The sequence below is a fragment of the Macaca thibetana genome, chromosome 1 (assembly GCF_024542745.1).
Source record: "Macaca thibetana thibetana isolate TM-01 chromosome 1, ASM2454274v1, whole genome shotgun sequence".
Classification (NCBI taxonomy): Eukaryota; Metazoa; Chordata; class Mammalia; order Primates; family Cercopithecidae; genus Macaca; species Macaca thibetana.
In genome coordinates this window covers 183117856-183144147 of record NC_065578.1, presented here as the reverse complement: position 1 = coordinate 183144147, position 26292 = coordinate 183117856, and the positions used below count along the sequence as shown (strand labels likewise).

Genomic DNA, 26292 nt, shown 5'->3' with positions numbered 1-26292 from the left:
CCCTGGATGCAGCATAGTCTTCATGTGGTTTGGGGTTCTGCAGCCAGACCCCGTCTCTCCAGAAAACACCCATGTCGGCCTGTGTCCTGGCCCTTGCTGCTTCCATTTCTCAATGACTGTGTCTCCATCTCCCTCCTTCCACACACATGTGCATCCCTCATGGCACATCTTCAATGGGGTATCTCAAAAGCAACAGATCAAGCAAACCTACCGAGGTCTCTCAAAGTGATCCTTTTTTTTTTTTGAAGACAGAATCTCGCTCTGTTGCCCAGGCCAGGAGTGCAGCGGCGTGATCTCAGCTCGCTGCAACTTCCACCTCCTGGGTTCAAGCGATTCTGCTGCCTCAGCCTCCCGAGTAGCTGGGACTACAGGTGCCCGCCACCAAGCCTGGCTAATTTTTTGTATTTTTAGTAGGGATGGGGTTTCACCATGTTGCCCAGGGTGGTCTCAAACTCCTGAGCTCAGGCAATCCTCCTGCCTCGGCCTCCTAAAGTACTAGGATTACAGGCGTGAGCCACCACACCCAGCCCAAAGCTATCCTTTTAAAGAACTTTAGGAAGGAGGCAGAGATGTGTGATGAAAGGTGAGCTGCCCCTTTCAGAAGTCTGAGGGTGGGAGTGGGGAAAGGGGTACTGGCCCACATGTAGGTCGTGCTCTTCTGCCAGCTTAGGGAAGCGGTCTGAAAGGCTGGCTACCTGATGCCACCCTAAAGGTTCAGTGCCTCCTTCCCTCCACCCTAGTGGGGTGCACTCAGGTGATCACCTGTCTGTCATATCCATTTGGACTGTCACTGGCTGGGCTCCAGCATCAGTGCCATATTTTCATTTGTTTTGTTTTGTTTTGGAAACTGGGCCTCAGTTTCCTCATCTTAAAATAAGGAGATTGGGTTAGATATATAGATGGCTCCTAAGGTCTACTGAACCCAAGGCTTTCTGATTCTTTCATTCCTTTTTAATGCCTGCTTTAGGAACGAAAGAGCATATCTCCCACTTGGTCGTGACTTGTCACAGTTTAGACTTACAGCTGTTGGGTTCTAATACCCCCAGCTCTCAGGGGACCAATAAAAACCACATCCAGTCAGCCTGGGCCTGCCCCAGCACATAGAGACAATTGGTCTCAAAGCAGCCCTTCCCAGTCCCCCTCCCCACAGGGCCTCCTACCCACTCCTGACTTTTTTTTTTTTTTTTGAGAAGGAGTTTTGCTCTTGTAGCCCAGGCTGGAGTGCAGTGGTACAATCTCAGCTCACTGCAACCTCCACCCCCAGGGTTCAAGTGATTCTCCTGCCTCAGCCTCCTGAGTAGCTGGGATTACAGGTGCCCGCCACCACACCCGGCTAATTTTTGTATTGTTAGTAGAGACGGGGTTGCACCATGTTGGCCAGACTGGTCTCGAACTCTAGACCTCAGGTGATCCACCCGCCTCAGCCCCCCAAAGTGTTGGGATTACAGGTGTGAGCCCCCGCACCCGGCCCACTCCTGACTCTTAAAAGAGACAGGAAGCAAAAACAAAACCAAGCACCCAAGGTAGGTCAGATGAAGAGCCAGGGTTAGATAACAAGGGCAACATCCTTTAGGACTAAAGGTTTGGTTGACTCCCTTGGAGGGCCCTGTGTGGAAGCGGAGGAGGGTGGGATGGCCGTACCAGCAGCACTGCATCACCAGCAGGCGTTGCCAGCGGTTTTGTCTTATTTCTGCTGGCTGTGCAGAGTGACTGCCAGAGTTGTCTCTTGCAGGCTGGAGGAGATTGATGGATTCTTTGCGAGAAACAAGGAAGAGTACCTGGCCCTGATCTTTGAAAAGGGAGGCTCCTACCTGGGTAGAGAGGTGAGCTGCCCTGAAGTTCCCTGCAATTCCTGGATAGCCATGGAGAGAGAGCCCCAGTTTGGGAACAGGGCTTTTCCTGCCAATTCTTGGGTGTTGGCTGCCTGGGTCTTTTAGCCTGGCATTGGCCTGACCCCTGCTGGGAGCCATGGGAAGTGCAGGGGCTGGACCTTTGCATTTAAAAACCTTTCTGTTTATTCTTATCTCCTTCATGGAAACCAAATGTAACACCTGCTGTTATTGAGCATTGGACCAGATTCCTGACACACGTAGCTGCTAATCCCCAAAATTAATGAAGGTGATCAAATAGAATGCCCAAGATCACACAGCTAGTAAGTTGGTAGAAGAAGGCTTTGAACCAGGTCCGTCTGGCTCCAAAGCCAATGTTGTTTCCACAATGTCCCACCCCATGGGATTGGAGTGAAATATTTGGGAGGGAGGGAGCATTAGCGATGCACTAGCACCACCGGAGGAAATGGGGTCCTTCACCCAGGTGCTGCTCTGTCTCATGTGGGGTGTCTGTGAGCCAGCTCCCCGGCGCTTCCGGCTGCAGTGCCCTGTCTAGAGAGTGGGGATGATGACGTTTCTTCATAGTATTGTTGAGAGAGTCAAATGCAGCAGTTTATGTAAAGGGCCTGGATTGCAGCTGACACATAGGAGGTACTTTATAAAGATCCATTCCCCTTGCCTAACGCAGAGAGCTCACCATTCTGCCATTGGTTCATGGACTTCTCCATAGTCCACTTGTGAGCTTTTCCCAGCTGCAAAGGTGGGATGTGCCAGTGCACGGGAGATGCTCCAAGGCAGTGCAGGGAGACAGGCATGAGAGTAGGTATGAAATTAAACTGCCCTGTCGGCCTGAGTGATTTTGCTGCTGAAACTCATCAAGCACAGCTGAGAGTCTGAGCGGAAGCCAGATGCTGTCTCCAGGCCTCTCAGCCCTGAGAGGGGAGGCACAGGGGTTGGGGAGGGGAAAGACAGCTTGGCTGAGTGCCTGTCCCTCTAGGGTCCCAGTTCATGCCTGGGGTCATACATGTTACGTAGAGGTGATACATTGTGGTTGGAATCAGGTCTTCTCTCTCCCCTCCCACCACAGTCCCTTGAGTACCTACAGGCAGGGGTCCCAGTGGTTGGAGCCAAGTGCCCCATGTCCACACAGGGGTGCTCAGCGTGGGACCAGTGACTAAGGGCCCAGGTTCTGGAGCCACACTAAGCTGGGATTTGTAGCACAGTTCAGACATAGGCAAGCTGTGTGAGCTGGAGGCATGGTTTCACTTCTAAGCCTCCGTTTCTCCGGCTACAAGATAGGAGCTTTATTTATTTACTTTGATTTTTTTGAGATGAAGTTTCACTCTTGTTGCCCAGGCTAGAATGCAATGGCACTGTCTTGGCTCACTGCAACCTCCACCTCCCAGGTTCAAGCATTTTTCCTTCCTCAGCCTCCCAAGTAACTGGGATTACAGGCATGTGCCACCATACTTTGCTAATTTTGTATTTTCAGTAGAGACAGGGTTTCATTTTGGTCAGACTGGTTCTTAAACTCCTGACCTCAGGTCATCTGCCCACCTCGGCCTCCCTAAGTGCTGGGATTACAGATGTGAGCCACTGAGCCCAACTAGAGCTTTATTTTTATTATTTTGAGACAGAATCTCGCTCTGTTGCCCAGGCTGGAGTGCAGTGGCGTGATCTCGGCTCACTGCAAGCTCTACCTCCTGGGTTCACGCCATTCTCCTGCCTCAGCCTCCCAAGTAGCTGGGACTACAGGCGTCCACCACCACGCCAGGCTAATTTTTTTGTATTTTTAGTAGAGATGGGGTTTCACCGTGTTGGTGAGGATGGTCTTGATCTCCTGACCTCGTGATCTGCCCGCCTCAGCCTCCTAAAGTGCTGGGATTACAGGTGTGAGCCACCAAGCCCAGCCTGGGAGCTTTATTTTTAAGTAAACACTTAACGTACCTACTATGTGCTAGTCACTGTTACAGCATTTTAGTAAAGTTAACCCCTTCCGTTCTCAGAACAGCCCCCCCGAAGCTGGTGGTATTATTATTGTTGTTGTTATTATTTTGCAAGTAAGGAAATTGGGTCAGAGAGTGGTTCGGTGCAGTAGCGCCAGGATTCCAATGCAGGCGACCGTAGCGTATGGCGCCGCATCTCTTAGTCTCCTGAGAATAGCTGCTATTTCAGTGTTTCTCTGAAGATAAATGAGGCGATCTGTGTGGATACTACATGATACCTACACAATACGTGTTAGCTAGTGCTTTCTCTTATTTCTTTCTAAAAAAAAATAATGATGACTGAGAAGTGTATTTTTCTAATTTGGAGTCTAGATAGGAAGCGTTATAAATATAAGAATAAAGGCTAGTGGGCGCCACCTGCTCCATGGTGAGGCGTGAGAAGTCAGTAATAGAAGCTCGTGCCTGCCATTTGCAGATGGCCTGTCTGATTATGCTCAGAATTTCTCTTCCCATTTCTAATGTGGAGACATTGTCATTCTCAACAAGGTCTCTTGTTGCCTTCAGAGAGCCCCACGTTAAGAAGCGTTTTCAGATCTTATAACTATACACATTGACCAAAGGGCCCCTCTGACTGCTGCACATACTGGGCTCAGAGTTAGCCTGCTGTTTAGAAGTTTACCCAGTTCCAAAGGTTTATTTTGTTTGTATCCTAACCATGAAATTTGTTACCATATGTATTTGGATGCAATAAAATCACAGTTCTTTAAACATCTGTGACTCAAGCTTCCATAAGGAAGACTGCTCTTGCCCCCACCAATTGATATTTCAAACAAACAATGATTAGTAATTTCTAAAGGGATATTTTCCTTTTAGAAAAATGTTACGAGAAGGCCCTGGGGAATCCTGGACATCAGAGAGCAGTCAGATCTTGGGGTGTGAAGGTCTTAAGGACAAGAACGTGCTGGCTCAGTACAAAAAACAAACAAGAATTAAAATGAAACCACATTTTATTGTGCTTTTTACAAATTGCTCTCATTAGAAGGAAAATGCTACCCAGTTGGGACTGTGGTAGGAGATTAAAGCGTGTGTGCTGTGCACAGCTCCAAGGCCTCCCCTCCTGGGCGGTGGTTGGCACTTGTTACTTGCCGGCTAGCTGCCGTTGATGGCGAGTGTCTCTCGTGCATCACTGTGGCCCACTGTTTGCAGGTTTAGAGTCTGGAAGGAGCACAGCTGCCATCTGGGTGCCTTCACAGAGCTGAGACTCAGCCCTGGCTCCCTCCACCCAGTGGCCTGGCCCCCAGATGTCCTGCTGTCCCTGCAGGTGGCTCTGGACCTGTCCCAGCACAAAGGCGTGGTGGTGCGCAGGGTGCTGAACACAGAAGCCGATGTGGTGAGAAAGTTTGGTGTCACTGACTTCCCCTCTTGCTATTTGCTGTTCCGGAACGGCTCTGTCTCCCGAGTCCCCGTGTGAGTATCCTGTCTCCTGGTGTCCCCTCTCCTCCCTCCCTGTGCTCATCCTTCCTTCTTGCCCAGAGGGACTGCCCACCTTTCACAGTGGCTAACATGTTCTTTCTGAGGAGCCCCCTGCAGGAGAAACTGCAGTCTGCTGTCTGCGGGGCCAGCGCCTCCACCATCAGGAGCCTGGGCCTGGAACCCTGACCCTGCTCCGCAGCTCAGAGACCTCAGAGGCCTCAGCTCGCCCCATGCAGTGTTGTCTGCACCCCCATTATGTCCCCACCACAGCCCTGGCCCTCTTCCCCACCCTCTTCTGTTTGCAGGCAGACTCATTGGCAGGCTACAGGCCCGGCAAGCACTCAAATATGCTTGACCCTCCCTCTCTTTGGTTTTCTAATTGCAGAAAAGTTCATTAGCAGCCAGACAATAGCGGGTTCCAAAATGCCGAGAGAAAACAATCAGGCCAGCCTCAGCCCCTCTGCCAGGCTCCCACTGCTGAATGGCCCGTTAATGGCACCAGATGGTGCCTTGGTGCCCTCCCTGGGCAGATGATTGATGTCAGCCAGGCCCTGCAGGCAGGAGCGTTGGGCCAGGGAGGCAAGGCTTGCCTGTGGTGCCTGGTGAGGTGCTCCTCGGGGCCCTCAGTGCTGACCCACACGGTGCCAGGCAGGATGGCCACTCAGCCTCACCCTGGCCCAAATCACCTGCTAGAGGGCCCAGGAGGCACGATGCCACCGAGGACAGGGAGGTGCTCACTTTCCGGGTGGGCCCAGAAAGTGCCAGTGCTGGTGGGGAGAGAAGGCATTGTCTCCTCTCTCAGAGTTGGTGGAGGGGAAAATTGTTTGTGACGATGCTGCCTCCCAAGCCATCTGCTCACTGAGAAACCCTGGGCCAGGATGGAGTGGAAGGAAGCTGTGCGTCCCATGCCAGCTCCCCCGGGGCGGCCCTCATGCTGCTGCTGGGCCTGGCGTCTCTCTCTGCAGGGGCCCTAGCTGTGGGTGAGAGAATATGTGCTCAGGAGGTATCTTGTGCCCTAGAGGACTCCTCCCTGTCGGAAAAAAGAAAGAAACCAAAAGGACTGTAAAAAGATTTAGAGAATTCTGAAGGCTGTTTGTCATTGTTGGTACCTGTTTTTTTTAAAAATCGCGTATCAAACTCCCTGGACTTCTTAGGGGGTAATGTCACTCACAGTACCACAGGGCGGGCTTATGGAAGGGCAGCTGCCAGTTTGAACCTCGGGGTCCTTGGGGAAGGGAGTCACACCCCGCCGTTCCTGTCCGTGGGCACCAGGCTGTCCTGTGCCTTTCCATGCCCTGCCTGGAGCCAGAGGGCCACTGGGGGAATTCTCAGGCCCAATTGCCTTACCAGGTGAGGTTTGACATCAGACTGGTGTCAAAGAGGCTTTCCAGAGCAGGTACAGTGATTAGAAAGGTTAAAGTGAGGCCTGGGTGCCATCTTCTGGCCTCACGGAGGACAAGATGGAATCTAGTTCATATATTTAATAAACCTTCTGTCTGATGAGCCACCCTGCTTCCTCTTCTGACCTTGATTAGCTCTAATCTTGTTCTCTGCACTCACTGCCTCTCCTCCCTGGTTCTGTGCCCTCAGGCTCATGGAGTCCAGGTCCTTTTATACCGCTTACCTGCAGAGGCTCTCTGGACTCACCAGGGAGGCTGCCCAGACCACAGTTGCACCAACCACTGCTAACAAGATAGCTCCCACTGTTTGGAAATTTGCAGATCGGTAAGGCCACGCCTGGTTCTCCTCACATCTTCTCCCTCCTCTGTCACAGACCACCACACCTTCACACCCACACCCTCTTGCTCATTCTTCTTCCTTGTCATACGCTTAGTGTGTACATTCTGAGCCAGGCTGTCCCCCACCCTGGGGGCTGGCCCTGCTCAGGGGCCTTCGATGTGTGGGAGCGGCATTTAGCTGCGGTCCCACTGGTGTCTGTTGCGGGACTGGGGCTGACTGTGATGAATGCTGGCTGGCACTGCCAGCCATCCTTCACGAGGGAATGAACACCTTCCATGCCCATGCTCCTTCAGCTTAACTCTACTCCCAGACAGGGAATCTGCATGGAAGGACACTCTGAGGCCTCCAGACCAGCTTCCCATCCGAGCAGTTATTTCTGCAGTAAATATCTTTGAGTACTCACTGTGTGCTAGGCACTGTGGATGCAGATATGTACAGGCAGATGCAGTCCCTGCTTGTGCAGACCCTACGGCATCCCTTCTAGGCAGGCACCCAACCTCACTTGAATGCCTGTGGTGTCAGTGAGCTCACTGCCTTTTCAGGTCTCCTGTGTGTGAACACAGTCGTAAGCATGAGAGCGCCCCTCTTCTCTCTGAGGCCTCTTGGCTCTTCTGTTGTGGTTGGGCAGTGGGACAGAGCTGTAGACCTCCTGCACTGGTACCAGCTGCATACCAGGTGGAAACATCTGGCCAGGTTTCTCAGAGCTGGTCAGGACGGTGCCCCTCACAAGGGGATGCATGAGACAGTGGGGGAAAGGTGATGGCAAGAAGGACTTTGCATCTTAGCATGAGGGACTTTAAGCGTGGAAAGTGCCAAATGGAGAGACTTTTAGTAGATCAAGGGAGAAGGAGAGATTGAGAGGTGGTGTGATCATTACGATCATTCCGTCGTTATGAATGATCATTGTAATCATTCAATCATTACGATTATGCAAACCATTGACGTACTTGTAATAGCTTGGGCTGGTGTATGTGGCAGGCTGTGTGCTGGGCACCTTCCATGTGTTACCTCATTCAGTCATGGGGCCACTTCTGGAGGCAGGGCACATGAATGGAGAGGTAAACTGAGGCCCAAGGACACCAAAGTGGAGCACAGAGGAGACCTTGCCCTGAGGGAGAGCATAGGCAGCCACAGTGCATACCCTGTGAGTTGACCTTATTGGCTCTTTCCAACCTCAGGAGGTAGCAGGGGCAGGAGCGAGTCATGTGTTTTACAGCGAGGTGACTGAGGCCCAGGAAAGTCAACTGAGTTGCCCAAGCTCACAGAACTAGCTCATGGTCAAACTGAGGCCAGAACCCAGGTCTCAAGAGACAGGGGAGGAGGCAGCCAACTTTCCTGGCCCCTGCCATCCGAACCCTGAGCCTGGACCCCAGCATGATGGGCCTGGGGCGGAGCAGCCAGCATGGAGCCTCTGTCCCTTCCCTGAGGGCTGCGGAGAGGCGTGAGATGGGCCCATCTGAGACATGAGGTCTGGCAGCTGTGAGCACATCAGCCCTGAAAGAAACACAGGCCCTGCTTTCCCTGCTGCCCCCAGCCCCCATTTCCCAGCCTTGGTGGGCAGCTAAACCCTGGTCTTTCAGAGAGGGCCCAGTTTTTCCAGACCATGTCGTGTGTTTGAACCTGCTGGTCTGACTGTGTCTAGTGGGCTTGGCTCAGAGCTGTCCTGAGGAGTGAGTTGCTGGGGCGCTGGCTGTGGGCTTGTAGAGAGAAAACTCCTACTCCCTGCCAGGAGCTGCGGAGAGTTGTTTACATTTGTGTTTGTATTTGATCCTCTCAGCAACTTACCTGTGAGCAGTGTGTTATTGTTCATATCTTACAGATGAGGAATTGAGGCTCAGAAAAATTAGGTTATTTACCCAAGGTCACACAGCACATTTCTGGCAGAAACCAGTGGTATCTTACAAGACTGTGACCATCAGCAGTGCCCCTCCTCTTCTCTCCCTTTAGCCCTGGATGCTCCTTGCAGCCCCTGCACCATGGTTAATACCCCTTTCTTTCTCTACCTCCCTCTGGGTCCTCAGCTCCAAGATCTACATGGCTGACCTGGAATCTGCACTGCACTACATCCTGCGGATAGAAGTGGGCAGGTTCCCGGTCCTGGAAGGGCAGCGCCTGGTGGCCCTGAAAAAGTTTGTGGCAGTGCTGGCCAAGGTGAGCAGGGCCATGGCCTCCCTTGTCTGTGCAATTCCACAGATGGTCAGTGTGCATTCCTGTAAGCTGGGTACCCCGTCAGCCCCTCCCTCCAGAAGCCCATGGTCTGGCTGGACACCTGGACCCACAGCTCTCCCTGTCCACTGAAGGTGCTACCCTCCAGCCTCAGCCATACCCCACACCAGTCGCACACTGCCAAGGACAACCCTGCCGCATGCAGCAGTGTGGGTGGGACACAGGGCCCGTGCTTCCCACCTGGGGATATTTCCAGCTGATTCGGCAACTGTGGCTCTGCCTACCTGAGTCCTCAGTCAGAGCCCCAGTGTGGCTTCCCACCCCTTGCCGTGGTCAGTGGAAAAGCAGGACCCCGAGGACACCCTAGCGAAGGAGAGGATGCTCTTCTGATACTCCTTGCTTTCCTCCCAGTCTGACCCGATTTCTGGCCCTGGCCATGCCTTCCTTATTCCTTTATAGTTTCCCTGGGAAGGTGGCTACTCCACGAAGGGTAGCTCCTATTTATTGAGGACCTGATGTTTGTCTAGGATTTAATCCTCTTAACTACTTTGTGAGGTGGGCGGTTTATTTTGTCCACCCCGATTTAAGAGGCCCAGGGAGCTCAAGTGCCATGCCTTCATTCTGCCAGCCCGGAGGTGTTCTGGTCAGGCCTTGAGCCTGTGCTCCTCCCTCTCTGAAGGTGAGAGGTGGCTGCCACTCCCTCTCTGCCCCCTTCCCTTTGGTTCCAGATCCTGGCCAGTGCGTCCTTGCTGGAAACCCGGGACTCTGCTGCTCAGTACTGCTGAGTCAGATGTGGCTCTGGGCACTTCGGGTTTGGCCATGGGCTCAGCCTTCCTTGGCCCTGGGGCCCGGATCTGAGCCCGCCCTCCTCAGTACGGGTCTGCAGGAAGCTGGGGCTGCCCTCGGGGTGATTTGTGCCTCTCCTTGGGAACTTTCTGCCAGCCTGATCCCTTCTTCGCACCTCCTTGTCCTGACCCCCTGGCTTGGTCGCATGCATGCACGGTGACACAGAGGGCCTGACAGGGACGTTTCAGCCTAAGGTAGGACCATCATTTGCCCCTCACAGAAGTCCCATGCAGAACGAGCTCTTGTTCTTCAGTCCATTGGCATAATAAAGACCTTTCCTCCAAGGCTGAGAGCTGTTTGGTCTTCACAGTGCAGAGACCTGGGGTTGTCAACCTAGAGACTCAGAGGGGAAAAGTCCAGAACGGTCCCATGTACGGTCCCTCCTCCTGACCCATGAAGGAGAGCCCCCAGCATGCTTTCCCAGCATGCCTCAGACACCCCACCACCCTATCCAGTACCCTCCAAAGGGGTCACCCCAGGAAGATCGGCTTGTGTACTGCTCGCATCTCTCAGCTGTGCTCACACTTGCTACTTTCTTTGTCCCCAGTGGGGCTGTTTGCAGCCAGTATGGGGGGAAAGAATGAGATACAGGTCCCTGAGCTGGGTAGAGGCTTAAGCATCACCCTCTCCGTGCTTGCTGAGTCTCCGCCTTCAGCAAGGTCTGGGAATGAGCTTGAGATGAAGATGCCTGCCCTGCCAGAGCTAGGGCCCTCAGAGAGGGCAGGGCTGGCAGTGGGGTGTAGGACAGAGGGAAGCCGGGGATGCCCAGCAGTAGCAGTAGAGGCACCTGGGGCACGGGCCTGGAGACCCTCTGTTTGGGTTTTGCCCGCACATCCTCTGGGGTCTGCAGAGTATTCTGGTCCTTGCCTTGCTTGGGTAGCTTCTTCCTGAATAGTAGTATCCTAGCAGCTACCATTTCTTCAGCCCTGCCGGTGCCTGCAGTGCTCTTTGTATATTAGCTCCTCATTCTGTTTCTCAGAGCAGACTCCACAGCATGGCTTCTAGTATGATCTCCGTTTCATAGAAGGTGAAACAAAGCCCCAGAGAGCTAAAGCACCTTGCCAGGGTCCTCCAGCTGGTGAGGGGCTGGGCAGGGAGCCACACCCACTCGCATCCAGCCCATGCCAGTTACCACCGAGTGCCCGGTGCTCGCAGGCCCAAACGCCTAAGGATGCGAGCGCACACTCTGCTGGCTCCCCCGGCGAGCTGCCAGCCCTGCAGGTGCCCGGTCAGTCAGGAGGCCCTCTGCATGTCCTGGCGGTGCCCTTCCACCCTGCCTGTCCCAGCCCGTGCTCCCCCCTGTGAGCAGCTGGCGGGAGCGGCCACTGGGTGGCGTGTGGGCGCCAGAGTTTCCGTGCTCCCAGTTGTCCAGAGCTCCTTAATTCATCCTTCCTTCTGGCACTGTCGCCTTAGAAGGGGAAGTTTCCAAGTCGGGATGATGGCGAAGGTCAGTGAGAAGTGCTGACTTCAAGCTATAAATTTGTGCGTGAGTCCCAGAGGCCCGTGTGGGCTCACCAGGAGGGCACGTGTGAAAGCATGGTCTTTTCCGGCCACTTCTCACTCTAGGGGAAGGTGTCCAGCCCAATGTGTGATAGGACTATTTAATGGCTTTCTCAGAGGAATGGCTCTGTTAGCAGGTTTTCCTGTTCAGTTACCATTCATATCGCCAGTACCCTTCTCCTCTCAAATGTTTGTCTTCGCTGCAAGTTTCTCAGGGTCCTCATCCCCTCAGCCAGCCTTGTGGTTTTATCTGACCAGCTCGCTACTGTGCCTCTCTTTTTCCTGCCCTCCTCCCCTTGTGCTGTGCATGTGCACGCAGACACACACACACACACACACACGCACACATACACACATACGTCCTCCTTCTGGGAGTCCTTGTGGTTTTAAAGTGCTGATACTAATCAGATTTGAGTTGACTTATTGTCAGAGTAGCTTTTCATGCTCCTCAGAGACCACTGGGAGTTACCATCAAGATCTGGATCTTGGCTGTGAGCCCCTGGCCTGGCTGGTCCTCACTGGCAGCCCATGGAATCCAAATGAAAGGTCTCGTGCCCACCTAGCCCAGCTGGCCAGTCGGTTGGCAAGTCAGCTGTATCCGAGGACCACCCAAAGACAGGACTGTGTGGCCCAGGGCTCCCAGCAGCCCTGGCAAGGGGCACAAGTGCTCCCGCCTTCCTCCCAGTGGTGGCACATGGTTGGGGGATGCTGCACAGGAGCCTGCGGTGTGAGAGAGGGAGACTTCCAGGACCCCACCCCACTTAGAGTGAGCACCTTCCCTTCCCCATCTTCTAGCCTTACCAGGTGTCCCAGAGCAAAGGTAGTACAGAAGTCACATTTGTGTCTTAGTTAGAATGTTTTCCTGGTGGTTTTGGAACTTTCCACAATCCCCCCCACTCCCTGCCCCTCCAGCCTGCTTCTGCATAGCTTCCTACCATCTGCAGGACGGGGAACGTGGGGAATTGCTTTTCACTCTCCAGCTTCTGCTTGTTCCTCCCCACAGTATTTCCCTGGCCGGCCCTTAGTCCAGAACTTCCTGCACTCCGTGAATGAATGGCTCAAGAGGCAGAAGAGAAATAAAATTCCCTACAGTTTCTTTAAAACTGTCCTGGATGACAGGAAAGAGGTGAGTATGGGAAGCAAATAAAGATGTCTCCATCCTTCATATTTATGAGAGTGCAAGGGGTTAAAAAAACCTCCTTTGCCAGTTTGCACCAGGGAGTCAGTGGTCTTGGTTGGGTCCTTCCATTAATAATTAATAAATGACTGTTGATTGAGCTGTCTATGCATACATCTCATTTAATCCTCATAACGTTAGTGGAAGGTAGATATTCTCCCCATTTAGCAGATGAAGAAACAGTACTTTGAAGAGGTTAAGCAACTTGTCTGGGATCATGCAGCCAGTAAGTGTTTGGGCTGGGATGAAAACTTGGTGAGACACCTGTGCTGCCTCTTAGCGTGTGGTGCTGCTCAGCATGGCCTCCCTGGCCCTCTCCAGGGCACCTTCTGGGCTCCTGCTCATGCTGCTGTTTGCAAAAGTGGGTCACTGCAGCCAGCAAAGGTGTAAATCCTTACAGACTTGTAGGGTGTCAAATCTCGAAGAGACCTCAGAAATAACCCCTTTGTTTTACAGCTGGGGAAGTTGAGGCTAGAACGGGATGCAACTTGATCTGGGTCACAGCTTTTTAGGTGTGCTGCTGCTTCAGTGGGTGGAGCTGGTGAAAGGGAAATGCCACCTTCGAGGTGATAGACTGAGGGACCTCATTTGTCTTAGGGCTCTGTCTCCTAGAAGCTTCTCTCTCTGCCTCTCGCATCCTTTTCATTCTCCATATGTGCACTCACACTTGTGTGTCCCTTAGGGTGCTGTTCTCGCCAAGAAGGTGAACTGGATTGGCTGCCAGGGGAGTGAGCCACATTTCCGGGGCTTTCCCTGCTCCCTGTGGGTCCTCTTCCACTTCTTGACTGTGCAGGCAGCTCGGCAAAATGTAGATCACTCACAGGAAGCAGGTACGTCCAGGGCCTGTTCACCCCACTGTGCCTCCGACCCTGCTCTGTTCGACCCTCCAAGGGGAGAGGCAGCAGGGCATCTCCCTTGAATTTCCCCACTGGCTCCCAACTGCCAGAGGATGGGGAGAGTCAGCCTTGGGGCTCTGGCAGGATTGCTGTATCTGCAGGTAGCCCCACATGGCCAGAATAGCACCGATCCCAGGAGGGAACAGACTTTGGGAATTCACCCAGTCCTGTCCTCGGCCCCGGGAGCTCGGAGGCTGAGGCCTCTCCCTGGCTTTCTCCGGGCTTATAGTTTGCTTTGCTTTCAGTCTTCATGAAAAATTTGCGATTCTCTTTTTTTATACTCTTAACAAAGAAAGAAACGTGTGTTTCACAGTTTACATGGCTGACACATAGCAGGCACTTTGAGCAATTTTATTGTGCTTCCCACTGGAAAACAATTTCCTGGGGGAAGCTGGGGAAACACATTTCCCCCACTGCCTCGTATTGTCCACAAACTGCACCACCATGCTCTCTGGCCACGCTGCCCCACGCCTGCTTTTGAAGACTGAAAGGGTGCGCATCCAATTCAATCCACACATCCACACTGATTCAGGAATCAGGTTTCTATCAGGCTGTGACTTGGCTTGGAGGATAGATACATGGGTGAAAAGGGTGACAGTGCCTGCTCTTGGTGGACCTCTAGTGTGAGGCTCGGGGACAGAGAGGCCTGCAGTGCACCAGGGCTGGGGCCATGGCAGAGAGAAGGATGTGGGGGTGAAGAGAGGGTGGGCTCGACGCCATTGGGAAGGGGCCCCAGGCCTCACGGGATGAGTTGAGGGGTGATGGGTGAGTAGGGATTCTGCCAGGAGAGGAGCATCCCAGCAGAGGGAGCAGCCTGTGCAGAGCCCCACGAATCAGAGGAACTGCCGGGCAGTGGTGTGGGAAGCCAGTGTGTATGGAGCCTCTCCACCATGCCGTGTGGCACTGCAGGAGCCAGGGACACAGCAGCATATGGGACAGGTCCCTGTCCCCCCAGGGCCAGTATCTGAGTGGCAGGAGACAGACACAGAGGGATGGTTTCAGCCATGATGACGAACGCTGAGGAAGACAAAGCACAGCAGCACCGGAGCGGGTGCTGTCTGGAGAGGGGTCTGGGGACGGCTTCCCTGTGGAGGGCCCGGCGCTGGGACCCAGGTGGAGAGGAGGAGGCAGTGTGGGACATCTGGGAAGAGAGCCTCCCAGGCTGTATTGGTGTCCTTGGACTGTGCTGACGAATGTCAGGCTAGGGCTCAGACAGTAGACGTTTGTTGTCTCAGTTCTGGAGACTGAAGTGCAAGGCGGAGGTCTCGGGGCTGGTTTCTTCGAGCCTCTCTCCTTGGCTGGGCGGCGGTCATCTTCTCCCTGTGTCTCCATGCAGTTGTCCCTCTCCCAATCCATGTCCAAATTCCTCTTCCTGCAAGGACACCAGTCCTATTGGATTAGGACCCACCCAAATGACCTCATTTTACCTTCCTTACCTCTTTAAAGACCCTGTCTCCAAATACAGCCACATTCTGAGAGGCTGGGGATTAGGGCTTCAACATAGGAATTTGGGGGGACATAATTGGGCCCATAGCACAGGCCAGGGACCAGCAGGTGCAGAGGACAAGCCTGGTGTGTGGGCAGCACCGAAGAAGGCTGCTGTGACCGGAGGGAGGGAGGCGAGGCTGCAGAGAGAGGCCGGGCCGGAGGTGAGCACTCAAGGGCTCAGAGGCCTTGGTGAGGGCAGGGTTTGGAGGTTGGTGTTGGCATTTTGAGAAGCCACTGGAGAGTCTAACAGAAGTGACAGACGGTTGACACTTTAGAAAGGTAGAGGATGGGCTCTTGTGGGGCAGGGGGAGGCAGGGCGGCCGAGGAGGGAGCTGCGGAGCTCGCCCAGCAGTGGTGGTGGGGCCTGGACTGGGGTTGTCACTGTGTCCCTGGAGGAAGTGGTCAGATTTGGGGATATGTTAAAGGCAGAGCTGAGGGACTTACTGATAGATTGGAGGGAAGGGTATGTGGGAAGCAGGACTCAGGTGGACTCCCGGGTTGTGGGGCCTGTGGATGACGGTCCTGTCAGCTGAGGAGTCAGGGGCTCGGGGTGGGAGGGTGGAATCAATGGCCCACTTTGTGTCAGTGGACCTCCCAGTGGAGGTGTGCACAGCTGAGTCTGGAGTTCCAGGGAGAGGTCTGGGATAGAGAGATCAGCTTTTAGTCGTTAGTAGCATCAGAGCTCAAGCCATGGGACTGGATGAGCTCCCTGGTAGGGAGGTAGAGAAGAGTGCTGAGGACTGAGCCCTGAGCATCAAACCGCCAGCAAGGGAGGCTGAAAGGGAGAGGCCATGGTGATTTCAAGGGGGCCCAGAGTCCAGTGTTTCAAACGGAGGTGTAGTCATTGGGGTCAGGGCTGCTGCAGGTGGCACAAGATGAGGACATCTCTAGCAAGGGCTGTGTCAGTGGCGTAGTGGAGGTCATGGCCTGGTTGGATTTGGCTGAAGAGAGACCAGGAGGCAAAATTCTGGAGATAGTGAGCAGGAACTGGGGTGTGACTGGGTTAGAGGGACTTCTTTATGATCATCCTTTTCCCCAGTTGGAATGATCCCTTATCAGGGGAGAAGTGGATGACATAGTAAAGAAAGAAAACATTAACGGGAGTGAAATCCTGGAGGAGGTGAGGAGTAGGGCAGCCCGAGCAGCAGCGGAGACAGAGGCTGAGACCACCAGGGCCGTGTAGTGAGGCCTTGTGGTGGGGAGGTGGGCACCTGTGCTGGGTGCGGAAGACCAAGCTGAGAAGGCAGAGGAGAGAGAGAGAGGCAGGCATGGACTGCTGCGGGTCTCACCTTGCCAGGAGTGACAAAAGAGTAAGGGTGCCAGTGTCCTGCTGCGTGAAGGGGTAAAAGCAGGAGATTGGCTTCTAAAGGCCTGGGAGGTTTGCGGTAGGAAGGAGTGAGCTTGGAGGCAGGCACCAGCAGCCCTAGAGCCTGAGGGTGAAGGACTTAGGAGGGGCGTGTTTGAGTAGGAGTGGTGTCTTCAGCGGGGAGCCTGGTTTCAGTTAGAGCAAGAAAGTGGGGCTGGTTAACAGGCCTTTGCTCATGCCAGTCCGGAGGACCCAGTGGGTGGGCGGGGTGGGGGGAGTGGAAGGGGAGAGCGAGGAGAGACGGAGACAGATTAGGGTATGCGCAGGCCAGGTCCAGGCCCGAGGGAGGTGAGGCATGGTGGAAGCAAGTCAGACAGGCAGCATGAGTGGGTGGGGAGGAGGGGCCTGGGGCTAGGGCAGTGGCCCTGTGGCCCCTGCTGGCCTCTCCTACCAGTGTCACAAAGAGCCCAAGTGTCCTGCTAAAGAGTGTGGACTTTATCCTGGGTGTGAGTGACAAGCGCCCAGGTGAGTGGCAGGGAAGGGGATCAGGTTTAGGAGTTTAAGGGGGATGGGGTCTCCTGTAAAGTGACCCTGGCAGGTAGAGAAGTAGACAAGGGGACACTGGGCCTCTGCTGGCATAGGCTGGGGTGTGTGGCACCTGTGCAGGGGTGGCCACGGCAGGATGGGGGACAGCAGGGTGGCTTGGGGAGGCAACGGCTGTGGGACTGGCAGCCTGAAGGGCTGGTGCATGGCGTCTCCTCTCCCCTGTAGCCAAGGCCCAGGAGGTCCTCCCAGCCATCCGAGGCTACGTGCACTACTTCTTTGGCTGCCGAGACTGCGCTGGCCACTTTGAGAAGATGGCTGCTGCCTCCATGCACCGGGTGGGGAGTCCCAACGCTGCTGTCCTCTGGCTCTGGTCTAGCCACAACAGGGTCAACGCTCGCCTTGCAGGTAAGGAAGGGCCATCCCTAAGGCTGGAGTCACCTGTGGGAGACGACAGGGTGAGGATACTTTGGAGTCTTAGGCCAAAAGGTGGGGAAGGGACACTCATTGTCCCCTCAGTCACAGCCCAGCCCTGTTAACCAATGCCAGTATCATCAGCCCCATTTTCGAGATGAGGAAACCAAGGCTTTAACACTGTAAGACCCTGGCCTTCCCATGCCGTTGCTCACTTTCCCTGCTCTAGGGCCCGTCTTTAGCCTGCTGGGGTCCCTCTCCCGCCTCCCCTGCTCTGCCTTCTGGCTGTTGGCCCCTTACTCAAACTGCTAGGGTGGAGGGAGCTCGGGTTCTCTCTCCCTGGGAAGGGTCTGATGAGAGAAGGGGCTGGAGGAGACCGGGTCCTTCCTGGAAATACCAGGTACCGGCTCCCAGGAGGGAGCCTTGCCCTCTGCGTTCCCTCATTACGGTGCTTCCTTTTCCTTACGCGCACGAGTCTGATGGCTCTAACAGGCAAACACATTAAACTCCAGGGAGCTGGGTGGGGAGGGAGCCATCTGTGGACAGGAGGCAGCCTGTGTGTCGGGAGAGAGTGGTGCACGTGGCTGTGACAGCCTCCTAGGGGCGGGAGACCGGGGCGGAGCCGAGGTTAAAGGAGCTGAATGGAGCAGGTGGTGGTGCAGGCGCAGGCACTTGGTCGTGGTCTCCTGGGGCCTCCTATCGAACTTTGAAAGGAAGACACATGCCTGTCTTCTCCTTCCCCCTGCCCCGCCCCACCCCTGCCACCAAATGCTCCGTTTGACCCTTCAGCCCCTTGACCTCATCAGGCTCCCAGCTGCTGCTGGAGGGCCAGGAGCCGGGCCCTCTCCCTGAGGGGCCAGAAGCAGGGTGGTTCCCTCCTCTCTCTGGTGGGGTCCTTTCAGAAGAAACTCAGAATTGCCAGGCACAAGCTGAGAGCCCCCTCCGCAAGGCCTGATCACTATGACTCATGACTGGACCCTCCACTCTGCTTGTTGCCCCTCCCCGGAATAACCATTCTGACTTGCTTGCCACTTGCTGCTGCTGCTCCTGCTTCCTTGTAGTTAACAACTTGTCCCCCTATTAAAACCTTTAGGAGAGGTGCTTCTACAGAAGGGATGGGCTGATGCATTCCCTGGGCAACACTGCATGAGGGGCTGGTGGCCATGGCTCACCCTCTGGGACTTATCCAGAGGCTGCCTAGAGGGCTGGCCCCACCTGGGGTACCAACAGCCTGCAGCCCCAGCAGCATCCTGACTCTTCCAAGTACCCCTCAGGTCTCCCCCAAACTACCCCTTGGAGCCCACCCCTACCCTAGAGGGCTGCTGCTGGGTAAAGGCAAGGATTGCCATGAGCGGCTGACTCTTGCTCTAAAACACATTTTCCCTTGAATTGACAAAGTAACCTATTTGCGCAGTTTGTAATTTGGAAAACGTAGGAAAAAGGCAAAAAAAAGACGAACACAAGCCGACCAACCAAAGACTGCAAAACAGATCAAAATGAGCATTCTTGCCCTTTTCCATGTCTGGTTCTGGGGTACAAGCTGGTTGTAAAGTCCACAAAGCAGGACAGTGGGTCTGGCCAACACTGGGAAGTGACTGAGATGGTGCTCTTCACGCTTCCCTGGAAAACCACGGAGGGCCGGGGCTGAGGGCTAGGTGGATCCGCTGCCTCCTCCAGGCTGCCATCAGTTGAGCTCCCACTGTGGGCTAGTGTTTGTAATCTGTATTTCCTCATTTCCCATCGTCTGGAAGGGCAGTGGCAAGCCCTTTCTGCAGACAAGGAAGCTGGCATTCTGAGTGGAGGAGTGTGGTCTGGGCTTTTGGGTGGGACTGATGTCACCGCCAGCCTATATATGCTTCCCTCTGTAGGTGCCCCCAGCGAGGACCCCCAGTTCCCCAAGGTGCAGTGGCCGCCCCGTGAACTTTGTTCTGCCTGCCACAATGAACGCCTGGATGTGCCCGTGTGGGACGTGGAAGCCACCCTGAACTTCCTCAAGGCCCACTTCTCCCCAAGCAACATCATCCTGGACTTCCCTGCAGCTGGGTCAGCTGCCCAGAGGGATGCGCAGAATGTGGCAGCTGCCCCAGAGCTGGCAATGGGAGCCCTGGAGCTGGAAGGCCGGAATTCAACTCTGGACCCTGGGAAGCCTGAGATGATGAAGTCCCCCGCAAACACCACCCCAGATGTGCCAGCTGAGAGACCTGAGGCAAGTCGCCCCCTGAAGCTGCGCCCTGGCCTCGGAGCTGCACCAGGCCAGGAGCCTCCTGAGCACATGGCAGAGCTTCAGAGGAATGAGCGGGAGCAGCCGCGTGGGCAGTGGCACTTGAGCAAGCGAGACACAGGGGCTGCATTGCTGGCCGAGTCCCGGGCTGAGAAGAACCGCCTCTGGGGCCCTTCGGAGGTCAGGCGCGTGGGCCGCAGCTCCAAGCAGCTGGTCGACATCCCTGAGGGCCAGCTGGAGGCCCGAGCTGGGCGGGGCCGAGGCCAGTGGCTGCAGGTGCTGGGAGGGGGCTTCTCCCACCTGGACATCAGCCTCTGTGTGGGGCTCTACTCCCTGTCCTTCATGGGCCTGCTGGCCATGTACACCTACTTCCGGGCCAAGATAAGGGCCCTGAAGGGCCATGCTGGCCACCCTGCAGCCTGAACCACCTGGGGAGGAGGCGGGAGAGGGAGCTGCCATCTGTTAGGCTCCTCGAGCCCCCTGACCCCGTTCCCTCCCCTCCCACCCCTTGCTCCTTGTCTGGCCTAGAAGTGTGGGAAATTCAGGAAAACCAGTTGCTCCAGTGAAGCTTCTTGGGGCTGCTAGGACAGAGAGCTCCTTTGACACAAAAGACAGGAGCAGGGTCCAGGTTCCCCTGCTGCGCAGGGAGGGCAGCCCCGGGCAGCGGGCGAAGGGCAGCTCAGTCCCTGGCCTCTCAGCACCACATTCCTGTTTTTCAGCTTATTTGAAGTCCTGCCTCATTCTCACTGGAGCCTCAGTCTCTCCTGCTTGGTCTTGGCCCTAAATTGGGGCAAGTGAAGCCAGAGGAGGGTGCCCTGAGCTGGGTGGGCTGGAGTGGAACTCCTCACTAGCTGCTGGGCTCCGCCCACCCTGCTCCCTTCCGGACAATGAAGAAGCCTTTGCACCCTGGGAGGAAGGACCACCCCGAGCCCTCTATGCCTGGCCAGCCTCCAGCTCCTCAGACCTCCTGGGTGGGGTTTGGCTTCAGGGTGGGGTTTAGAAGCTTCTGGAAGTCGTGCTGGTCTCCCAGGTGAGGCAAGCCATGGTTGCTGGGCTGTAGGGTGAGTGGCTTGCTTGGCGGGACCTGATGAGTTGGTGGCATGGGAAGGATGTGGGTCTCTAGTGCCTTGGCCCTGGCGTAGCTGCAGGAGAAGATGGGGGCTTTCGCTTCTCCCCGTTGAGCTCTGCCCCCTCTGAGCCTGGTCTTTTGTCCTTTTTTATTTTGGTCTCTAAGATAAATGTTCGTCTTTGGAGGGTGCTGGGTAGAAGCTAGGGAGGGAAGTGCCTTCTCTCTCCAGATTTCACCTTCCAGCGTGCAGAAGTTAGAAGGGTCTGAGGGAGGGGGCAGTGCCTTACACATGCTTGATTCCCACGCTACCCCCTGCTTGGTAGGCGTGTGGAATAAATTATTTTTGTTAAGGCAAGCATTGGTGTGTTCTTTAACTTGCTACTTGGAGACCTAGTGTCCAGGTCTGGACAGAGTGCATGGAGACCAACCCCACCTGGAATGCAGCCAGACTCGATGTCCCTCAGCACACACGGCTCCTGGCCACAGACTGCCCATAGAGCTGTCCGCACCCAAACTCCACGGCCTCCTCATGCACGGGTACAGGCCTCTGGATGTGCAGCCTTGCCACCCCTGCCCCAATCCTCCCTGAGAGCTCCTGCCTCAGCGCCCTGGGCCGGCAAGGGAGGAGCCTGTCTGCACCTGCCTAGTTCCAGCTCCTGCAGGAAGGAAGGGCTTGTTGGTCAGAGCTGCCGGGCTGGCCACTCGGTGGGGAGGAGTCAGCCAGGATTAGAGAGCCTGCCCCTAATCCGGCCTGCTGGGTTTTACAAGGATCAGAGCCGCAGATAATGAACCTCATTAAGGGGGAGCAGGAGCCTCAATCCGATTTGAGGTTTTCTCTTTGACATCTTCACTCTGCTCAGATGGCCTGGGCGCTGTGTGGAGCAGGTGGGATGCCAAGGCCACTCCCGCTATGGGGCAGCTGGGGAGGGGGAGGGACGGCAGTCTCCCTGCATGTTTCCCTGGACCCCGTTAGTTGCAGTGCCTTGCTGGGCTCCTGGGGTGGATTCTCTCTCTGTGCCCCTGCTCTAGGCACCCACCGGCTCCATCCTCCTGGTTGTGCTCTGCACCTCCTGCTCCCCTGGGCTGGCCCTGGCTGGGGGCCTGAGAGACAGATGGGAACCCACAATCAGGACCCAACCCTGGCCTGCAGGAGGGAGACAGAGGCTCCCAGGGCCAGTGCCCTGTGTGCCCACTGGACCAAGGCCACTGAATAAGCCTGTCCCTCACCCCCTAAGGGCTCCTCGCCCAATGCCAAGTGCAGGGGATTTCTGTCAGCAAGCCCTGTGGCTCCAGTGACCCTATTTCTAAAGCCAAACTCAGTCTCCTAGAATTAGGGCTACGTTGGAAACGCTGTCGCAGCAACCCGGGCGGCACAGTGTGTAGCCCATTCTCCAGGCCCACGAAGTGGTGTGGACCTCCCACCTCACAGCTGCCTCTGGCAGCCGAGCCTCTTTTCGCCCAGCCCCAGCCCCGCTGGTTGATAAACGGGTGGGCCTCCTCAGCAGCGCGGCTGCCTTTCACCTTGATTTCCCCAGGGCTCTCCGCAGCATCGACAAACTAGCCTCGCCCGCCAGCTGGGTCCTCCCCCCACCCAGTCTGCCAGGCTGGGAGCTGGGGCCTGCTGAGTCTGGAATGCCCTTCTAGAAGGCTTCTCTAGAGGCTCCCCTGGCAAGAGAGGGTCCCAAGGGGAGCCCTGCAAAGCAAAGGCTCCTTGTCTGGGGCAGGACAGAGAATCTCGCCTGTCTGGTGTGTTAACCTGCTGGGGGCTCAGGAACAATTTCCTCAAGAAGACAGTGGCATGGAGCTTTGAAAGATGAGTAGGTGTTAGCAAGGAAATAAGGAGGAGCAAGGGTTACGGGCAGAGGAGAAAGCACTTGCCAAGTCAGCAAACAAAAATAAAATTCAAGAAATTCTAATAAAAACTTTTTAAAAATGTTATTAAGGATTTTCACAGTGCTGCACTGGGCTAGAAACAAGCTGAAACAGAGATGCGGTCCCTGCTGCTGTGAGGCTTCCATTCTAGAGGCAAGGACAGGTTATGATGAGGGCTCTGAAGAATAGAGACCAAGCAGGGAGGGTGTTGGGGAGGCTTCTGCGAGACCTGAAGGATGGGAAGCCAGGAAGTAGGAGGGTGGGGATCGAGGCTGGAGGGGCCACAGGGCAGGTGTAGAGGGACTGCAGCTCTGAGGGGCTGCTCCATGTAGCATGCTTGGAGGTCCAAGAGGGGCAGCCCCACCTTGGGCCAGGCTCCTCTCCAGCAGCCTTGGTATGGGGTGGGGGCGGGAAGACCCCTGATGCAGCCCGTCCTCTGGGTACGGGGGTGGAGGATAGGGCTCCGGGGACCCAGCCAGTCTTGACCCTGGAGGAAAGTCAGGTGGGCACAGAGGGAGCCCTCAAATCTGGGCCCTGGGTCAGGGTGGGGATCAAGTCCAACCTTGAAGAGAATGGACTCTGAAATCTGACGTCTGGGGTTGAATCCAGCTTCCAGCGCTCGCTAGCTATGTGACTTTGAGCAAGATAACTTATCCCCTTGTCCCCATGTGTCACTGGAGATAAACTACCCACCTACCAGATTGTTGTACCATGCTGGGCAAACAATAAGTGCTTAATAATGGTAGCCCACTGCACCTGTCGTGTCGTCTCCTGTCTTAATACTCGAAAATTCAAGGGGCCCCGTTGTGCTTGGGGGGGGGGTGCCGTTCCCACAGGATATTCTGTGAAGGGTGTCCCTGGAGCTGTGCCTCCAGGTGGCAATCCCCAAGCCACCCCGGCAGGTACCACCGTCCAGAGTTGAGCGAGGTGTTGAGTGGAAAATTCTTCCCCACCCCTATCTGCCACAGTGGTATAGATGTCCCCCATGAGATGGGGCTCCTAAAATGCCTGAAATGTGTATGCTATTGGAGAGTTGATGTTTACGATTTATTGACTTTGCCCTTATTTAAATCTCATGTAATCCTCCAACAACGCAAGATGAAGAAGCTGAGGCTTAAAGAGATTAAGAAACATCCTATCCCCTTTACTCTCACCAAAATAAATACATTTGCCCTATTCTCCCAAATGGTGAGAAGTAGATCTAGGACTTGACCCCAGACCCCACCCTGCTCAACCCTGGAGCTGCAATCTCTACACCTAACACATAGGATTCTGTTTCATGTCCTGTTCCAGACTTGCCCGAGACTATGTGATGGTGCTGGGTGCCAATCCTTCCCTCCAACAGTGGCATTAACCACTGTTGTGTGTTGGTGTCAGGGAGTGGGGGCACCCTGAAAGAATCTACCTTTTCTAGAGCTCTCGCTCCATTCCCTACATTGAGGCCAAAGTGCCCTGTCTCGGGTCCTTGATTTTAGGCCTGGTTGTTGAAGAAGGGGAGGAGACCAGGTTCATTCTCCCAGCCCTGCCGCCAACCAGTTGGGCGTGACCTTGGCTCAGCTCATCTGTGAAATGGGGGCTACAGACCTAGTTTCCGGGTCCCTGCTAAGTTCATCTCCCTCTCCTGGGATTCCCATCCATGTATTGCCAGCTCCATGGCGAGTGGAGAGGAGAAGTTCTTCCTGCAGGGCCTTCCAGAGAGGATTCTTGGCCAAAGGAGACCACAGCCTGTAAGATCAATATCCTGATAGAATCCCGGGCTAGCTGTGAGAGGGGCGAGCGAGCTCACACCAGCCTGACAGTCTTGGGCAGAGCACCCCAAAGGCCTCTGCAGCCCCATCACTGCCTCATTCTCCCTCAGGTGCCAGGGAAGCTCCAGGGTGGGCCCAGTATCCTTCACAGCATCCCTCCTCTTCCCCTTCAACACCCCTTTCACCCCTCCCTCCACCTCCTCTGAAAGGAAAGGCTGCTCCTTGGGCAGGGCGATAGGATTCCCACCCCTAGCTTTAAGAACTAAACCAAACTTCAAGAAGAGCAATTTAATCTTCATATCTGACTCCTTGTCCATCCTCAGGCATGCTGTTGTGCAGGACAGAGCCCCAGCTTCTCCTGGGTGTCACACCTGGCCTGTCTCTGACCCTTGCTTTCCCTTTCTCTGCTGCCCTCGAGGGTCATTCACACCCAAGAGGGAAAGAAGCTGCCCTCCCATCCCTTCCTCTCCCGCCCTGGGCCTCTGCCCCTCTGCCTGGCCCCAGAAGCGCAGTCTTCTCCATAGAGAGGGGCCGGGCCATGGGACCCTGGTTTCTGGGGTCTCAGTGACACAGTTCACTGTTTGCTGCACAGGAGGCCCGCACTCACAGCCTTGGCCTCTGCCCTGCAGAAGAATTCCCTGTAACTCACCAATGGCCGTGGGAGCCAGTGGCCTCGGCGAGGGTCAGTTGGACTGCATACCTGCCAGCTGAGTCTCTCTGGCCACTCTCACTGGCCCCGTCACTCCAGGTTTCACTGCTGCCCAGGGGGTTTGTGCCAGGCCTGGGTCACAGTGGAAGAGAGTCTGGAAGTTACAAGGCAGAGGAGGAGACCTCTGCGAATGTGAGAGAACAAAGTTAAGGGGCAGTCCCATGGGGGCATTGACCGTAGGTGAGGAGGACTCGGGGAACATCTACAGACTCTAGGGCTAGGGTGAGATCCTCCTGATAGCGCTGGTAGCTCCAGCTGCTGCATTGGCAGGACTTGGCCGCCTCTATACTGAGAGAGCAAAAGCTCTTTTCCTGGGGCTGCACATTCTTCCGTGGGAAAGTGGGCTTCAGGTGCTGCCTATTAAACCTCCTCCCTCCCCTGCTGCGATGGGTTGATGCCTTTCACCTCTGTCTGCCTGTGAGCCTCTGCCCACCGTGGAAGAGCAGCTCATATTTGGAAGGGGTTAAAATTTTTACCTAGTTTGAATCCACTCTGCAATGTCCCCATCAAGTTCTTAACCATCCCAGTTTCCAATGGTCACAGAGTTCTGCCCTGGGGAGGGAGGAATTGCTTAGCAAATGATGTTGAGAATGGTGATTATTTGGGGGAAAATTCAGGTAAGATCTCACCTTCATACCATAAACCAAAACACATCTCAGTAGGTTAGTAAACTACTGCAAAAAAAAAAAAAAAAAGAAATATAATTGAATACTTCACTGTTTTTGAAAGCATGAAAACAATGGAAAATGCAGCTAATGTGAGTAATCCATCTACTTGACATCACTTTTAAGAAATAAGGCTGGCCAGGCACGGTGGCTCAAGCCTGTAATCCCAGCACTTTGGGAGGCCGAGGCGGGCAGATCACGAGGTCAGGAGTTTGAGAACAGCTTGGCCAACATGGTGAAACCCTATCTCTACTAAAAATACAAACATTACCCAGGCATTGTGACACACATCTACAATCCCAACTACTCAGGAGGCTGAGGTAGGAGAATCATTTGAACCCGGGAGGCAGAGCTTGCAGTGAGCTGAGATCGCGCCATTGCACTCCAACCTGGGCGACAGAGTGAGACTCCATCTCAAAAAAAAAAAGAAAAGAAAAGAAAAAGAAAAAGAAAATCAAGCTGCATATTTAAAAGGTGGGAAAATACATGCCGTAAGTATGACAAAGGGCTGTGACTCTTCTGCAACATACTATCTTAAGAATGCACTAGGTCGGCCGGGCGCGGTGGCTCAAGCCTGTAATCCCAGCACTTTAGGAGGCCGAGATGGGCAGATCACGAGGTCAGGAGATCGAGAGCATCCTGGCTAACACGGTGAAACCCCATCTCTACTAAAAAAAAAAAAAA

General features: G+C 54.9%; 1 protein-coding gene and 1 long non-coding RNA gene across 3 annotated transcripts in view; one reads left to right on the top strand and one right to left on the bottom strand.

The window, feature by feature from the left end:
* Window positions 1-20969, top strand: part of QSOX1 (quiescin sulfhydryl oxidase 1) — a 44748-nt gene extending 23779 nt beyond the window's left edge. The window contains exons 5-13 of one of the 2 annotated variants that reach the window (XM_050766253.1): window positions 1733-1823; window positions 5097-5242; window positions 6839-6973; window positions 9010-9139; window positions 12504-12626; window positions 13360-13507; window positions 17139-17318; window positions 19193-19530; window positions 20265-20969. In XM_050766253.1, coding sequence (XP_050622210.1) covers window positions 1733-1823; window positions 5097-5242; window positions 6839-6973; window positions 9010-9139; window positions 12504-12626; window positions 13360-13507; window positions 17139-17318; window positions 19193-19530; window positions 20265-20273 — 1300 coding nt within the window. In that variant the 3' untranslated portion in view covers window positions 20274-20969. Of the gene's footprint in view, window positions 1-1732; window positions 1824-5096; window positions 5243-6838; window positions 6974-9009; window positions 9140-12503; window positions 12627-13359; window positions 13508-17138; window positions 17319-19192 lie in introns of both variants that reach the window. The other variant, XM_050766246.1, reaches the window with a different exon arrangement.
* Window positions 20766-23756, bottom strand: LOC126940685 (uncharacterized). The gene is made up of 2 exons (XR_007720884.1): window positions 21039-23756; window positions 20766-21004 (listed from the first exon to the last, which is right to left on the bottom strand). It is a non-coding gene; the product is annotated as an uncharacterized LOC126940685 (long non-coding RNA).
* Between the last annotated feature and the right edge of the window lie 2536 nt (window positions 23757-26292).